The 18496-nt window shown below is 45.9% G+C and overlaps 1 protein-coding gene across 2 annotated transcripts in view; it reads left to right on the top strand.

The window, feature by feature from the left end:
* Positions 1 to 260: 260 nt before the first annotated feature.
* The window catches only part of SHC4 (SHC adaptor protein 4), an 82768-nt gene continuing 64532 nt past the window's right edge, over positions 261 to 18496 (top strand). Inside the window, exon 1 of one of the 2 annotated variants that reach the window (XM_075858029.1) lies at positions 261 to 1289. In XM_075858029.1, coding sequence (XP_075714144.1) covers positions 732 to 1289 — 558 coding nt within the window. In that variant the 5' untranslated portion in view covers positions 261 to 731. The remainder of the gene's footprint in view (positions 1290 to 18496) is intronic. The other variant, XM_075858028.1, reaches the window with a different exon arrangement.

Here is an 18496-nt window from a genome sequence, read left to right as displayed (position 1 = left end):
ATCTATCTATCTGTCTGTCTGTCTGTCTGTCTGTCTATCTATCTCTCCATCCTTCCATGTCCTCCACATTGTCAGTACAAGCACACACCCGGGCTGTAACTAGTAGCTTAGTGTTTTTGCCCTGTGTGAGTCATCCTGCCTTTCTCCTATTGGATGTGATCTGAGCCCCCTCGGGATTGTGAGTGGATTTCAGCCATTCCCGGCTTCATTCACAGATTGCTGGCGTGCAAACCTAGGGAGGATTTCATTCAGTGGAGTTCATTCATAGAAATCTGCAACGCCCCCAACATCCATAACTCCAGGATGATGCCAGTGTGACATGGCTTGTGTATGGCATGAAGGAGGGCTCATCACACAAGACATATGGGCTTTCCTGCTGCCTGACTTTACTGTGATGAAGCGAGCCCTTGTATTGCAGCTCCGAGACTTCGGCACTGGATTCTAATATTTTTTTTTACACATTGGCAGCTGAATCGCATGGATATACTACACACATTGGACTGCAACTAGTTACTATGTCTACTTAGACCTATGGATCTTTAGCTGCATGAACCCTACATCTCAATTGAACTTCATAAGAATATAATAGGTTGTTTTTTTTAGTGTTAAATATTTTGATGCATTTTGCAATATTATGGAATATGCCGCAGAAACACAAATCGCCAGGTGGATTTATAACTGATCGACTGCGGTGTCTTGTATAAAATGCCAATTAGTATTATCAATAGGCTATGAAAGATCACAGTCAGCACAGTGGGCACATTCTGCATCAGTTGCTTTTTAGATACCCAGTAATGCTTCAAAGGGCCAAGTACAGCCGTTTCAGGAATGACTCTATTACAACTACAGAGGAATGTTCACAGAGCCCATCTTTAAATGCCAAAGGTTGTGCCAACTCTCATGCAAATGCTTCTTCCTTTTTACCAGTAGAAGACCTCACCTTGGGAACACAGGGCAGCACAACGACACTATGCACTTTTATACCCAAAATGCCTCATTTTAAGCTGTCCAGCTCAGCTAGCCTGATGAGACTGCGACATTTCTCCCTGGGGAATAAAGAAGTGCCGAGATTAAAACTGACAGAAAGTCACACTGCTCCAAACAGCCCAACATCTGCAGAAAACACTTTAAATAGCTACATGAGCTCTTCTCAAGTAAGGCCGGATATGGACTTTACTGCGAAACCCCAAGAGGATTGTTCACTGCCAGAAAGTGAGAAGTCTTCACCAGATCAGAACAGTTACATCCAGCATGTCAACATGGGACCAGTCCTCTCCTACTGTGTAAAAGTGAGTAACCAAACGCTGTATACCCTGTATAAATATCGGTCAGTAGGTACAATCCAGTATGTGGATAGCAATATGTGACTACAGTTCCCACGGGGCTAATATCACCCAGCATTCCTAGTCCCCTGATCGGCAAGTCTGTCTAGTCCGCAGAGATATGGCGGTTGATCTGTGTGACTAGGCAGATTTTCCATCCAGTAGTTTGGGATATGTGAGCTGTAACGAAGGCTATATTTGTTGTCATCCAGTTTTCCTAGTAACAGAGTTAACTAAGAAAGGCTAAGTGGAAACAAATTGACGCAAGTGAAAAAGTCAAAGATATTTAGACATTTTGCTTTAAAGGGGCATTCCAGCATTTTTCACTTATGCACAGGATAGGTGAAAAATGCTAGATCAGTGGAGGTCCGACCACTGGGACTCATACAGATTGCTAGAACGGGGGACCCCAGTCCTCTGGTTCCTTCTAGACGGCGGCTAGGAGGAGTTTGTATGGAGCGGAGGCCGGGCATGCATGGTGCCCCTTCATTAAAAGTCTGTGGGGCAGACGGAAACCGCTGAGCATTGTATTCGTACAGTAGTATATTGTGATATGATATAAGTTTTATGGTGAATTCTGGCTTGGAAACGCACCTCAGCTTTTCTCTGTGACTAACCTGGCTTCACCTATCAGATAGGACATGAAATGCAGGTATCTGTGTCAGCAGACCAAAAAATTCTAACATGGTTGGTGTGAAAAAGATTTTACCCATCAAAATCTTCACACTGAAACCTGAGAATGACGGTTCCTACTGTTAATATCACACGTGACGTTAAAAATCTGTCTTATAACTTTGTCTTACAAATCTGTGTTATTGGATTACCGAATATGTGTAGACCTGTCCATCCAGCAGAGATATACAAACTTCATATATGTAGCCAGCATCCCCAGTAATGCTGATCAAACTCTGAATGTTATGCAGCAAGGTGTTACAATATTTTTAGAAAAGCTGTAGAAATAAAAGGTATTTAGACTTTTGCAAATAGTCCAGAGCACTTGTAATATTGTGTCTGTTAAAATTCAGTCCAGAAGTAGGAGGACTGTGTTTATTTACTTACGAGCAGCCACGTATAACAGTGTATCATGGACATTGATCTCTAAGGGCACACTCTATGTCAGTGTACACTGTTGTTTGGACACCAGTAAGTAAATATATACAGATTGAATCCCTTTGAAGTTGTTAGATCAATACTCAGAATTTTAACAAACACTGTAGTACGATCACTGAGAACATTTAGTTCTTTGGTAAATTTGACCTATTTGTAAGAGTGTAGTAACATGATTAATTTCTTATTAATGTCATCATTATCTGAAAAATTCAAATGCATCCCATATAACACACCAGATACGTCTCATGAAAACATTAACCAAGCTCCATCTTAGGATAGTTTTGTTCAGGGGACAGAAAACAAAAATTGGGGTTCCCTTTTAATAAAAAAAGAAAACTATAGGAATGGTGATAATTGTCGGATCGCTGGGGGCCCCGCCGCTGGGACCCCCACGATCGAGAGGACAGGGGTCCTGATCCTACAGTCATATTTCCTTCTATCTGGCCTCTACATTTTGCTAACATATATTCGGTAGGTTGGTTAGAAGTAAAGAAATGAGTATGAAAGCAGGATCAGACTACACATGATTTGTTTGTAGTCTGTTACTATGGAGACACAGATCTGCATAGTAGCTGTAAACACAATTATTTTACTGAAGAGTATTTGCAAAATTGCTTCATTTTTCATTTTAGTGAAATTGAGACAATAACATAAAATGTGGTTACAAAGGTGTACTTTGAAATCACTGTAAATAAAAACATCTATAAGAACCCCCTTAAGGGTTAGAACAGTGGATGCAAAGCAATTCCTGTACAGCCCCCAAACTAATGTGTTAAATGCCTACTTAAGAGGACATGCAGATTGTGCTACAGGAGGAGAGAACATTTAGCAACACGTGACTTTGAACATAATTTTTAAGAGGGACTGTATAAGTGCCATTTAACACCCCCAAACTAAGGTTTGAATGCTGTAAAATGAGCCCTCAGTGCCTGATGTTTAAATCCCTATGGACATTTAGGGCTAGTTTAAATAGTTTTTTGGCGCTGTTTTTGATGCGGAAGTTGTGCCAAAAAATGGCCGAAAAAATCGCCTCCCATTAATTTCAATGGGAGACGGAGGCGTTTTTTCCCACAGAAAAAAACGCTTGCGGGAAAAAAAACGGCACGTTCTTCACGCGGATCCATCTCTGACCTCCCACTGAAATCAACGGGAAGCTGAGAAGGCATTTTTCTAAGTGTTTTTTGCCCACGGCGCCCAATGGCCACGGCCGAAAAACGCTGCAAAAATTGCAGCATACAAAATGCTGTGTGAACATGGCCTTAAAGATGCCCTTATTTCAAGGGCGACAGTCGCACAACAGTGGCATTCTAAATACAGGTGGTTTTCACATAATGTTACAGCGATAAGGAGAACGGGGGACCGAAAAGTCTCCCGAAGTGCTCCAAGGGAAACCTTGGACTTCCTGGGTCTGTGTCCGGCAGCTCTGTAGAACTGAATGGGGCTGTATGGCGCTATCTACAGGGGGGCTGTATGGAAATATCTACAGGGGGGCTGTATGCTGCTTTCTAAAGGGGGACTGTATGGCACTATCTACAGGGAGGCTGTATGGCGCTATCTACAGGGGGGCTGTATAGCACTATCTACAGGGAGGGGGCTGTATGGCGCTATCTACAGGTGGGGCTGTATGGCGCTATATACAGGGAGGCGTGTAGGGGTGGACGCTTGCTGTGGTATTACTTCCAGAAAACTGTAATATGAGTATGTTATGCCCCGGATTATTTTCATGACTTTTGATTGTGTGACCCTATATTCATGTTGATTTCAACAAGAGGCCCGTCATGTAACAGACCATATTATTCAGTCTGTCATATATATTTACATATACGTATATTTACTTACCTTGTTGCAGTCTATGCAGCTATGGGTATTTGCATTTTTTTTTACCACTCAGCGACCAGTCCTGTTTCTATCTGTAGCTTTTGGATTCTTTATTTTAACCATTCTGTATTCCGAGTTTTGTTGTGTTTATTCAATAAAGATTTTTTTAGCACCATACACTGTCTCCTTGATTATAATAGTACCATGCACTGTGTCCCACACACACACTATGCCCCCTGTAGATAGTGCCCCCATAGCCCCCCTGTAGATAGTGACCCCCATAGAGCCTCTTTAGATAGGGCCCCTCATACAGCCCCCTTTAGATAGTGCTCACATATGGACTCCAGAGCTGCAAGGCAATAGTGCAAACCACTGAGCCACCGTGCTGCCCTACATATAGCTTCCCCTATGGATAGTGCTCCACATAGAGCCCACCTCTGTAGATAGTGGCTTACATATAGTTCCCTCTGTATATAGTGTCCCACATATAGCCCATCCCTGTAAACAGTGCCCTACAGGTAACCCACTCCTGCATATAGTGTCCCACATATAGCCCACCCCTATAGATAGTGCCCTACAAATAGCTCCCCCTATAGATAGTGCTCTACATATAGCCCACCCCTGTATATAGTGTTCCACATATAGCCCACCCCTGTAGATGGTGCCCCACATATAGCTCCCCCTGTATATAGTGCTCCACATCCCCACATATAGAACCCCTGTAGATAATGCCACACAGTTTTATTAGAAAAAGAAAAAAACTTGACATACTCACATGATCCCGTTCCCGCGCCGTCCGGTGGCAATGCAGACCAGCTCTCTTCTGAGCAGGTCTACTGGGGCTGAACGACTCCAGCGGCGTTGAAAGGCGCTGATTGGTGGGGCATTTTTCCCCGCCAATCAGCGTCATTGTAAAGTGCTGAATGATCGGGCACTGAACGTGCCAGGGTCAATCAGCGCTAATGCAGGTATTTGTACCTGCGTGCTATAGATGCAGGTACAATTACTGCAAGAGGGGGTGGCTGGCGTTAACACCGGTGTCCCCCGGTGCTAGCGACGCCACCGGGCATGAGAGGGCCCGTGCACCCGGCCCATAAATGTTAGAGGCCGGGTCGGCGCGGGCCCCATAGTGGCATCGCTACTGCAGTAGGAGCCATAATGGTGGCTAGCGGCGCGACGGGGCATGGGAGGGTCAAATTGGCGTCAACACGAGCCCCCTCATGCCACAGGCCACGTAACAGCCGCTACGGCTGCTACAGCGGTAGTTACGGCACTGGCTCAGCCCATTGAAGTTAATGTGGCTGAGCTACAATACCAAACACAGCCAATAAACAAGAGTGGAGCTATTTATGGGGGAAAAAGCAGACCCCTTTCTGTAATTTTATACAACAGTTCTAGGATATATCCCTAAACATGCTTATATGAAAAACACATTTATATGCATTTATAGCCACATTCTATAAACTTTTTTTTTTTTAAACTCCTGTTTCCTATAGTGTTACATTTAGCCTCTTTTACAAAATACACGCAGTAGCCATATTGTAAAAATAATGTTACCTGCCCTTCATGTGAAAATTATGTAGCTGTTTAATATATGGTTGAGTCATCAATAAAGGCATAATCCGATGATAACATCTTGTGACATCTCAACCAGACATGTCAAAAGGTTACAGGAGCTGGACCCCCACCAATGTCCAGAATGAATGTGTCCTGGCACCGATTTTCAGCATACTTAGCTATTTCTCTAGATTTTTTGAATTTATGGAAACTTGAATGACTCTTAGAGCACAAAAATGCTCTTTGATTCTAGTGAGGTGGCCTGATTTTTGCAGCAATATCGTCACTGAAAGGAAATACTTAGACATGTTCTTTCATGACTTCTCCAGACATGTCAGATGATCACAATGGCAAAGATCCAGGAGCTGAGATCCCCACACATGTGACTGTCTGACATGTCTGAAGAGGATACAGATGTGTCCCCTTAACATTTCTTTATTGCATTAAGTTATACAATTTGTCATGATCCCAATTTAATACAATCTCACGTTATCCGGTAAAAAAATGTATATACTTTAAATGTCTAACTTTTTTAACATTGGAATCTACAGATAGCCGACAGATAGCATCCATCAGAGGCATCCATCACAGCCCTCCGGCAAAAAAACCTCATATGTTAAATGTATACGTTTCTTTAACATGAGAGACTATGGCGACAGATGGCATACATTCTTTTTTACATGTTTGTTTAACATCTAGAAGAGGCTGGACGCAGCTGCAGGCTTGAGGGAAGCCGACATGACCGTCCTGGTAGGGAAAGGGTTAATGTTAAGAGGTGAGGGAAAGGTGAAGGAGCTGAAGGAGGGACGGGGAGGAGCTAGGGGGGACGGGGGGGCCGTTACTGCGCTTCCCGCTGTTTCTCGGCATTGAGCCGGAAGCAGCGGGAGGAGTAATACACAAGAAGCAAAGCTCCCCGTTGCCCGGCTTTTTAGTATGGCAGAGGCCCTGATTTTAGAGCGGCTGCGTGCCGCTGCTGTGCACCACGGTCCCGGATGGCTGGAGGAGACCGTGGCTGCATTAACGCGGATCCCGGACGCCGTTTCGCCACGTCGGGCACGGCGTTCGGGGTCTGTTGTAAGGGACAGGCTCCCCTCCCCCGGCCCCCCTACGAGCATGGCTATGGCGGCGGGGGGGGAGTCGGCAACAACCGCTCCTGCGCTGGGCAGGCAGAGAGCGGTAGCAGGGGTGACGGCGATGCAGGCTGTGTCGACCCGTCCCTCTCGGCGGTCCCGACCTCCAGAGCGCCTGAGTCCGGAGGTAGTCCCGCGGACACGGCGTCGCAGAGGGAGCCCGATCCCGGACGCTGCAGGCCAGGCAGCTGGGAGGACCGCCCCTTCCCAGGCCCTGCGTCCTGGCAGGAATCCCAGGCCGCGACGGGGTCCGGCGGTAAGCAGGGAGTCGCAGGCCGGGCTCCCTGTCACCCCTCCCCCATCAGATGTAAGATGTCGAGAGCAAGGTACGGCCGCCCCGCATGGTGATGTTCCGGCCAGGGGGCAGGCTTCGTCAGGATCGTCTAGACGGACGACTAGATCTGCAGCGACGTCGAGGCAACAGGTCCGGTCGGAAGTCTGGGTCCCGGCGGTCGGGCGGCAGGTTGCCGGCCCATCGGTCAGCGCGTCCTCATCCCCTTTCCGAAGAGGTCGTTGGGAGGGACAGTCGTCGGCGAGAGAAGAACTGGAGGAAGGTGAACTGGACGTCTATCGTCGAGGTCAGGATGGTCCGGCTGACGGGAACACAGCGCCTGTGCAGCCCGGTGAGTGTATAACTCCATTATTGTCTTATCCAGCGATTTTTATGTCGGGTGTCGGCGGGGGGGCTGCTAGCATAGCATCGGGGGCCGGTAGTGGCGCGGGCGGACGCGACGGAGCGGGTTTGGCAGATTTAGTGGGTTGCTTACGGGAGCTGGTGGGGCGCCTGGATAGGGCCGCGGCGCCGGTAGTAACGGAAGTGTCCCCTGCGGTAGTTTGGGAAGGCCCCAGGGAAGTGGGATCGTTGCAGGCGCGTCCTGTGGTGGCGGTTAGAGAGGCGGTCGCGGTGTCGGTGCAGACTGAGGCACAGAAGGACGGCGATCGAGTGCGCATGGACGATCGTGCTCGGGGGGAGGTGTATGTTTGTTTTGAGGGTCCGTTGGGGGCGCATTTAAAGCAGGAGGTGCGTGATCGGATCTGGAAAGATGAATATGTTGAAATTTTTTCTCTCTTGCCGCTGGCTAAATTCAATTTGGATAAGAGCAAGCGGGATGAGAGTAAAAAGGACGAGGAGGAACGGCGGCGGTATAGGCTTATCCCGCAGACGTTCGTTAATTGGTCGCAGGCGTTCGCCATATTGGCTAGTGTGATAGGGGAAAAGGCGCCGGAAAATTGTTCGGCGTTATTTTGTTATTTTGATGCTATTGGGGAGGCTCATAGGGCGTATGGGGGTCAGGCGTGGCTGCGATATGATGAGCAATTCCGTCAGCGGAAGGCGGTTCGGCCGGCGATTCGGTGGGACCAGAAGGATATTGCTCTCTGGTTACGGGTTACGGCTCCGGTTAGGCAGCCCTTTCCCGGGAGCGGTGGCCAGGGAGGCCAGACTAGTCAGAGTGGACCAAGCGGCGGGGGAAAGGCGGGGTTTTGCTGGCAATTCAATGACGGCCAGTGCAAGTTCGGGGCCACGTGCAAGTTCAAGCACGTGTGCTCCGAGTGTAATGGGGCATCACACGGGGCGGCAAAATGTCTGCGGAAAAAGAGGTCCGGGAACCAGCACGGGGCTGGTCAAGGGGGTGTCGCCGGTGAGGGTGGAAAGGATGGCCCCTTATCTAAATGAGTATCCGGATAGGGCGGCAGCTAAGTTGCTTTATGAAGGGTTTAGTGTTGGTTTTGTTATTCCTCCGCCTCCTTATGAGGTTCCGGTTACGCGGAGAAATTTAAAATCGGCTTACTTGCATGCGGAAGTCGTGTCGGAAAAGTTGTTAAAAGAAGTTTCGTTGGGGCGCATGTCGGGGCCATTTGTGGAGTCGCCGGTGAAAGATTTAGTTGTGTCCCCTTTGGGTATTGTCCCTAAACGCGAGCCCGGAAAGTTTCGTTTGATTCAACATTTATCGTATCCCAAAGGTTCGTCGGTAAATGACGGGATTGATCACGAGTTGTGTTCCGTAGTTTATACCTCATTCGATAAGGCGGTGGGGTTAGTGCGGGCTGCGGGTCCGGGGGCGCTGCTAGCAAAAACCGACATCGAGGCGGCGTTCAGGTTGTTGCCGGTGCATCCAGAAAGCCAACGGCTGTTGGGTTGTTTTTGGAATGGGGCCTTTTACGTGGATCGGTGCCTTCCGATGGGGTGTTCTCTTTCTTGTGCATACTTCGAGGCGTTTAGTAGCTTCGTGTAGTGGGTAACGAGGGGAGTATCCGGGGTCGATTCGTTGATCCATTACTTAGATGATTTTTTGTGCGTTGGCCCGGGGGGTTCGCCGGTTTGCGGTAACTTGCTTCATGCCCTGCAGAAGGTGGCGAGGGATTTTGGGATCCCTTTGGCGCCGGAAAAAACGGAGGGCCCGGTAGCGACGATTTGTTTCTTGGGAATCGAAATTGACTCGTTGGCAATGGAGTGTCGGCTCCCGGCGGATAAGCTGGGTGCTTTGAGGCTGGAGGTGCGACGGGCTTGTAGAAGGAAGAAAATGTCGCTGAGGGAGCTTCAGTCGCTGCTGGGGAAGTTGAATTTCGCCTGCCGGATTATGCCGATGGGGAGGGTGTTTGGTAGAAGGTTGGCGGCGGCAACGGCGGGAGTGCGGGCGCCGCATCATTTTGTGAGGCTCAAGGAGGAGCACCGAGCTGATCTTCAGGTTTGGGATGACTTCTTGGGCCAGTACAATGGTCGCTCGCTATGGATGGCCCCAGCGCAGGATACGAGTGATCTGAATATTTTCACGGATGCGGCTGGGGCGGGTGGCTTTGGAGCTTACGGGGGAGGTCCGTGGTGCGCAGGTCAATGGCCGGCTAGCTGGGTGTCCAGTGGATTGACGCGGAATCTGGCCCTGCTCGAGCTGTTTCCCATCGTGGTGGCGGCTACCATTTGGGGGGACAGGCTCAGGGATAAGAAGGTCCGTTTTTACTGCGACAACATGGGGGTGGTGCTTGCCATTAATAACATCACGGCGTCCTCTCCTCCGGTAGTTCAATTGTTGCGACATTTAGTGTTGGTGTGTTTGTCGCTGAACGCGTGGGTGGTGGCGGTGCATGTCCCGGGTGTACGGAATTGTGTTGCTGATGCTCTTTCTCGCTCGCAGTGGGACCGGTTTCGGCAATTGGCCCCGGGAGCGGAACGTCTCGGTTTGGCGTGTCCGGATCATCTATGGGATCTGGTATCGGTCCCGTAGAGCAGCTGTTACAAAGGTCTTTGGCGCGCACGACGTGGAGGGCTTATGCTGCTTGTTGGAGGCAGTGGGAGGAGTGGGTAAGAGAGTTGGGTGATGTTAATACGGATAGAGACAGGTTGGTGGCACTTTTGTATTGGTTAGGGGATGCCTGGGAGGGGGGGTTTTCAGTAGCGAAGGTGAACCGGTTTATATCCGCGGTGGCGTTTGGGCTTAAGTTGCGGGGCTTGCGGGATGTATCGAAGGAATTTCTGGTATCGCAGGCTTTGAAGGGGTTGCGCAGAGGTAGGGTGGAGGCGGATAGTAGAAGGCCGGTGTCGTTTGCTTTGCTGGGCTTGTTGGGCGGTTCATTGGCATCGGTATGTCGTTCTTCAGATGAAAGGGATTTGTTTCGGTTGGCTTTCTCGTTGGCGTTCTTCGGAGCATTTAGAATAGGTGAGTTGGTGTCGCCAAGTACTAAACAGGCAGGGGGGCTGAGATCTGGGGAGGTGAGCCTTTTTGCAGATCGGTTGGAGGTATGGTTGCGTAGATCAAAAACTGACCAATTAGGGAAGGGAAAACTGATAGTTTTGTTCGCTCTCCCGGGGTCGGTCATGTGCCCAGTAGAGTGCATGCGGGGTTTTACAAAAAACAGGGGGTCTCCAGATTTGCCTTTGTTACGTCATGTGGACGGGTCGTTCTTGTCCAGGTTTCAGTTTGGAGCTGTTTTTAAAAAATGTTTGACGGCGGTTGGGGTTGCGGCAGGCTCATATTCATCTCATTCCTTCCGGATTGGCGCAGCAACGGAAGCAGGGCGCTGGGGGTTGGATGATGAGGGGGTGAGGCGTATTGGTCGTTGGGAGTCAAAAAGGTTTAAGTCCTATGTCCGCCCCCATATGTTGTAATTTTGTTGTTTATGCTTGCAAATGTTATATGGTGGTGCCTAACTGTGTTTTCCGTTTCAGATTCGCCTCCTTGTCTGGTGTGGTTGATGGGTCATTCGTACGTGCACTGGGGGGCTTTGAGGGCGGACGTCCGCCCGGATGGTCGCCAGTTGCGCATTCCGTGACAGGATGCGGTTGTGCATTGGCTGGGGTTTAGAGGTATGTCGTGGAACAGGGTGTTGGCGGAATTCCAGACATATGTGCGGCTTGATAGGGTTCCGGAGGTTTTAGTGTTGCACGTGGGTGGGAATGACTTAGGAGTCCGCCCTTTTCGTGAGTTGGTGCGGGATATCAAACATGATTTGTTGTGTTTGTGGGTATCTTATCCCAAGTTGGTGGTAGTGTGGTCGGACATAGTCCCAAGGAAGCATTGGCGGTTAGCTAGATCGGTGGAGAGAGTCAATAAGGCTCGGATAAAAGTTAACCGGGCGGTGTCCCGTTTTGTGGCAAAGAACGGGGGCATTTGCGTGAGGCATAGGGATTTGGAGTCAGGATTGGGGAATTTCTGGAGGAGTGACGGGGTTCATCTGACCGAGGTTGGCATTGATATTTGGAGCTTGGCTATAGCAGAAGGCATAGAAAGGGCGGTGGTGGTGTGGAGGAACTCACAGGCTTAAGGTGGTCAAGGCCTGTTTCGCGGTGGCGGGGGGAGTCCTTGAGGCCAGTCAGTACAAAATGGTGGGGGGGTCGCATCGGGGGTATGCGTCCCCCAAAAAAGGTACATGGTTGAAGACTTCATCGGGTGTTATCCCTTTGAAGTGGTCTTCTGGTAGAAGGTATGTCACTTGAAGGCTTCATCGGGTGTTATCCCTTTGAAGTGGACTTCTAGTGGTCGGTATATCACTTGAGGGCTTCAACGGGTGTTATCCCCTTGAAGTGGACTTCTAGTGGTTGGAGCCATCTGCAGAGGTGAACGGTGCTTCCGAGCTGGTTTACGGCTGGAGGTAATTAGTGGTTTGCAGATGGCTAATTCGGTGTGTTCTTGAAAGGAACATCTGAAGGGGCTTCAAGGACTTCCTCTGCTCGGGTTAATGTTAACGTTTAATTGTTATTTATGATTCTGACCCATGTTGGGTCATGTGAATTATTAGGAGGAATTCTCTGGTGGATTCCTAACTAGTTATCCGAATGTTTCGGATTTAAATTGTTTTTATAAAACTGTGAAATTAATAAACGGCTGCTGTGGCCATTTCACATCCAACCTCGGTGTCATGTGTCGTTACTAAATGGGGGTGGGGGATAGTATGGTTTAAGGTTAACACACGACTCTACCTAGGCAGGTCAAGAAGAGGCTGGACGCAGCTGCAGGCTTGAGGGAAGCCGACATGACCGTCCTGGTAGGGAAAGGGTTAATGTTAAGAGGTGAGGGAAAGGTGAAGGAGCTGAAGGAGGGACGGGGAGGAGCTAGGGGGGACGGGGGGGCCGTTACTGCGCTTCCCGCTGTTTCTCGGCATTGAGCCGGAAGCAGCGGGAGGAGTAATACACAAGAAGCAAAGCTCCCACCCTCCCACCCTTGTTTTGTTACTCCTTAGGTCTTCTGTACGTCCGTATATGAGCGTTGTGTTTTATTTTGTGTGTTTATTTAACATGTTTTTCTTTTTTCCGGAGTAGGTTCTGTTGTCATGGCAGCTGGCGGGGGGAGTCCTTGAGGCCAGTCAGTACAAAATGGTGGGGGGGTCGCATCGGGGGTATGCGTCCCCCAAAAAAGGTACATGGTTGAAGACTTCATCGGGTGTTATCCCTTTGAAGTGGTCTTCTGGTAGAAGGTATGTCACTTGAAGGCTTCATCGGGTGTTATCCCTTTGAAGTGGACTTCTAGTGGTCGGTATATCACTTGAGGGCTTCAACGGGTGTTATCCCCTTGAAGTGGACTTCTAGTGGTTGGAGCCATCTGCAGAGGTGAACGGTGCTTCCGAGCTGGTTTACGGCTGGAGGTAATTAGTGGTTTGCAGATGGCTAATTCGGTGTGTTCTTGAAAGGAACATCTGAAGGGGCTTCAAGGACTTCCTCTGCTCGGGTTAATGTTAACGTTTAATTGTTATTTATGATTCTGACCCATGTTGGGTCATGTGAATTATTAGGAGGAATTCTCTGGTGGATTCCTAACTAGTTATCCGAATGTTTCGGATTTAAATTGTTTTTATAAAACTGTGAAATTAATAAACGGCTGCTGTGGCCATTTCACATCCAACCTCGGTGTCATGTGTCGTTACTAAATGGGGGTGGGGGATAGTATGGTTTAAGGTTAACACACGACTCTACCTAGGCAGGTCATGCGCCATACATCTCGGGATATGTCAGGTGTAGAGATAAGTACACATCTGTATTACTGGAACACCCTTTCAAATTATACAACTTATTCTTCTGTGGATTCCTCAACTTGAATGGTCATTGCGTGTTTGCTTCAGTGAATGGATGTGTGTTATAACTCCATGCAGGTGATTACTGATCTACATTACATCTTTTGATAGATATATTTTTCATATACATAAGAGATTTACCCAAACCATTAAAAGGATTACAGGACTACGCTCAGAATAAATGGCTGAAAGGTTGCAAAGGCTAAAAATATTTGCACACAAACAGATATGTTCAAGAATACTAATAGACAGTATACGGCCAAGGACATACAGTAGATACAGGGTCTATCAGCATTATACAATATTGTCACATCAGATGTAAGATGAAATAGCTTCAATGTCAGAAGAATTGCATTACAAGCATCCTTTTAGTGGTGAATCACTGACAAAGATGGCTGCATTTTACGTGTGAAAGCGTTATTGGCCGACAGTGTTGCGGGTTGGGAAGCCAAAAAGCAAAAGCAAATTGTCAGATCAATGGGGCTGAGCTGAAGCTGAATAGCATGGTCCATGGACGAGACTGGCAGTTTGGTAGGACTAGGAAGGGGCCATGGCCCTCCACTGAGCGCCAAATCCTTTTTGTTCACATGATTGGGGGTACCCAGCAATATAAGTCACACCAGTTACATATTTAGGCATATCCTAGGGATATGCCATTAGTGTTCAGTTCCTAGGTAGAGAATTGTTTATTCCTTTTGCTTATATAGGACCAGCATTTTCCGTATTGCTGTACACAATTTGTTTTCACTCACATCAGTCCCTTTCCTCAGCGGTGCTCCTCTCAAACACCCACATACACACTAGGCCAAATGGGGGTAACTCCATCGAAAGGCTGAACATCCCATTCAGGCAGGACAAGGGGTAGACACACACACACACACACACATATACATACATACACACACACGCACATGCACATATATATATATATATATATACACACACCCACACATACTAGTACACACATACACGCACACACACACACACACACACACATATATATATATATATATGTATGTATACACACACACACACATACATATATATATATATATATATATACATCCACACACACACATATACATACATACACACACACACATGCACATATATATACACACACCCACACATACTAGTACACACATACACTCATACACGCACAAACACACACATATATATATATATATATACACACACACACACACATATATATATATATATATATACATCCACACACACACATCCACGTACACTCATACACGCACAAACACACACATATATATATATATATACACACATACATATATATATATATATATATATATACACACACATACACACACATATATATACACACACACACACACACGCACGCACACACACAAATATATATATATATATATATATACACACACACACACATACACACATCTGTATTTCTGATCTATGATTTCTCTGTACTGTCATGTGCAGGTTTTATTGTCCTGGATTAGTTATAGGGCCATTAAATGTATCACACCTTGGTTTAACATGAATCTGCCAAAAGATTTTAGAATAAGGTTTAGAGTAAAGTTCCTTTATAAAGGTCGTGTATTTGTAAAGCTAGCAGAACCATTGCATTGTTTGCATTGGGGAACTGACCATACACGTTTCAATAGTTTAACAGCCCAATAACTCAGATAAAAAGACTACCATACCCAAAAGTTCACCGGAAAACTGAGATTATCACTATTGGATATGCAGACATATACTGTTAGCTCATAGACATAGCTCTTACCAGTCATCTGTCCAGAGGAAAATAAATATCTACTCCTAGTATGGCTGTAAATGAAAATTAGAAATGAATGTTCTTGCTTGAGCCTTACATTTGGCTATGTTTGGGAAATTTTAGGTAGGATTAAATAATGACTTCTGTTCATATTTATTATAAACCAACTAGATTGAAAATTATTAGAATGCACCTACTAATCGGAACCTGCTGTAGGTTTTGCAATAACTTTATTTTGCTGTTATTTCTAGATTGTATTATTCAGACCAACTGAACATCGAATTAGACAACGGATTTAACACAGCTCGAACTGCTGCATATTATAGTGTGGAGCAAGTATGAGTCACTGAGACACGGTATGGATACCAGATCTTCCTGGCACTTATCTTTACCATTAAATAAAAAACAGACCGACCTTGTCGGAAGTTGAATTAACATGAGTGACTCATGCATTGGTTCAATCTCATCAGTGACTCAGATATATTTCTTTCCTAGACTCAGTCTTTTGCAGCAGTGTACTTGTCCATTACATTATGAAATTAAAAGGAAAAATATATTGTTGTTGTGTTCATAGTAACCTAATGCACATGGCTTATACAAACCAGTATAATTGTCAGAGCTAAAATATCTGTGCTCTAAACAAGGAAGTTCATGTGTATAATGCAATTGTAGAATAAAAGGCAGTAACAAGGGTCTGTTCACACTAGACGGATTACTTTGGCTTTAACCCGTTAGTGACCGCCCATTAGTGTTTTTACGGTGGCCACTAACGGGCTTTATTCCGATGCAGTAGCCTTTTTACGACGTTGCATTAGAATAAATAAACAGAGCAGGGAACCGTTAAATGTCCCTGCTCTGAGGTACCAAGGGTAGCTGAGGCCTGGGAGCAGACCTGCTTGGACAGGCGAAATTGAAATAAGTTTAGATCTCGTTCGCTTAACCCCTCAGATGCGGCGCTCAATATGGAGCGCCGCATCTGAGTGGTTTTGGAGGGAGCGGGCTCCCTCTTTCACCCCACCTGCACCCTGCGATAAGATTGCAGGGTGCCTGTGTCTTCTATAGCAGCCAGGGGCACAATAAAGGCCCCCAGGTCTGCCTCTAGTTAATGCCTGCTAGACCATGCCAGAGTCATGGCTTAGCATATGCCTGTCCGTTTTGAACGGACAGGCAAGTAATACACTGCAAAACAGAAGTATTGCAGTGTATTATAAAAGCGATCGGATGATCACATAGTGAAGTCCCCTAGTGGGACTAATAAAAAAGTTTAATAAAGCTAATAATAAATAAATAAAAATCCAAATTGAAAAAGATTAAAAACCCACTTTTTCCCCTTACAAAATGCTTTATTATTTAAAAAAAAGTTACACATATTTGGCATCGCCGCTTCCATAAGGACCACAGCTATAATGTTAATACATTATTTAAGCCACTTGGCGAACGTCGTAAAAAATAAAATAAAAATCAATGCAAGAATTGCTGTTTTCTGTGAATCTTGCAGTAAATAAATTTGAAAAAGTGATAAAAAAGTCGCATTTACTTCAAAATGGTACCAATAAAAACTACAAGTCGTCCCTCATTAAAAAAAAGCCCAAATAAAGTTGCATCAACAGAAAAATAAAAAAGTTATGGCTCTTTAAATATGGGGACACAAAAACAAATAATTTGGAAAAAAAAGTGTTTTTACTGTGTAAAAATAGTAAAACATAAAAAAAACTATATAAATTTGGTATTGTTTTAATCATAACAACCCGCTGAATAAAGTTATTGTGTTATTTATACCACACGGTGAACGGCGTAAATATATCTATCTATATATATATATATATATATATATATATATATACACACATATATATATATATATATATATATATATATATATATATATATACATATACATATACATACAGAGAGAGAAAAGAGAGAGAGAGAAAAGAGAGAGAGAAGAGAGAGACTGAGAAGAGAGAGACTGAGAAGCGGGAGAGAGGAAAGAGAGAGGGAGAAAAGAGAGACAGAAAAGAGAGGGGCATCTATATATATCTATATATATATATATATATATATATATACACAGTGAAGGAAATAAGTATTTGATCCCTTGCTGATTTTGTAAGTTTGCCCACTGTCAAAGACATGAACAGTCTAGAATTTTTAGGCAAGGTTAATTTTACCAGTGAGAGATAGATTATATTTAAAAAAAAAGGAAAATCACAGTCAAAATGATATTTATTTATTTGCATTGTGCACAGAGAAATAAGTATTTGATCCCCTACCAACCATTAAGAGTTCAGCCTCCTCCAGACCAGTTACACGCTCCAAATCAACTTGGTGCCTGCATTAAAGACAGCTGTCTTACATGGTCACCTGTATAAAAGACTCCTGTCCACAGACTCAATTAATCAGTCTGACTCTAACCTCTACAACATGGGCAAGACCAAAGAGCTTTCTAAGGATGTCAGGGACAAGATCATAGACCTGCACAAGGCTGGAATGGGCTACAAAACCATAAGTAAGACGCTGGGTGAGAAGGAGACAACTGTTGGTGCAATAGTAAGAAAATAGAAGACATTCAAAATGACTGTCAATCGACATCGATCTGGGGCTCCATGCAAAATCTCACCTCGTGAGGTATCCTTGATCCTGAGGAAGGTGAGAGCTCAGCCGAAAACTACACGGGGGGAACTTGTTAATGATCTCAAGGTAGCTGGGACCACAGTCACCAAGAAAACCATTGGTAACACATTACGCCGTAATGGATTAAAATCCTGCAGTGCCCGCAAGGTCCCCCTGCTCAAGAAGGCACATGTACAGGCCCGTCTGAAGTTTGCAAATGAACATCTGGATGATTCTGAGAGTGATTGGGAGAAGGTGCTGTGGTCAGATGAGACTAAAATTCAGCTCTTTGGCATTAACTCAACTCGCCGTGTTTGTAGGAAGAGAAATGCTGCCTATGACCCAAAGAACACCGTCCCCACTGTCCTCTGCCATGACTAAGAACGCAGTGTGCGTTCGAAACGCGTAGGCTCGGGTATATTCCCTGCTTACTCTTGCCTTGAGACTGCGTCTCGCTCTATAGATTTTAAAATATTTCTCCAATAAACATGGGAACTGTTCCTCCCTTTTAAATGCTACCACTGGCGCTGGATCATTTTTCTCTTTCCCTATTATAGAAAAACAATCGCATTGTGAAGTTTCGTAGTGGGACTAAAAAAATATATTAATTCATGTGAAATATATAGATGCACAGTAAAACATGATTGACGATTGACCTGTTAGCAGAGGCTGGCTGG

The sequence above is a fragment of the Rhinoderma darwinii genome, chromosome 3 (assembly GCF_050947455.1).
Source record: "Rhinoderma darwinii isolate aRhiDar2 chromosome 3, aRhiDar2.hap1, whole genome shotgun sequence".
Classification (NCBI taxonomy): Eukaryota; Metazoa; Chordata; class Amphibia; order Anura; family Rhinodermatidae; genus Rhinoderma; species Rhinoderma darwinii.
Note: the sequence above shows the minus strand (reverse complement) of the source record. Positions and strands in the feature narration are given on the sequence as shown.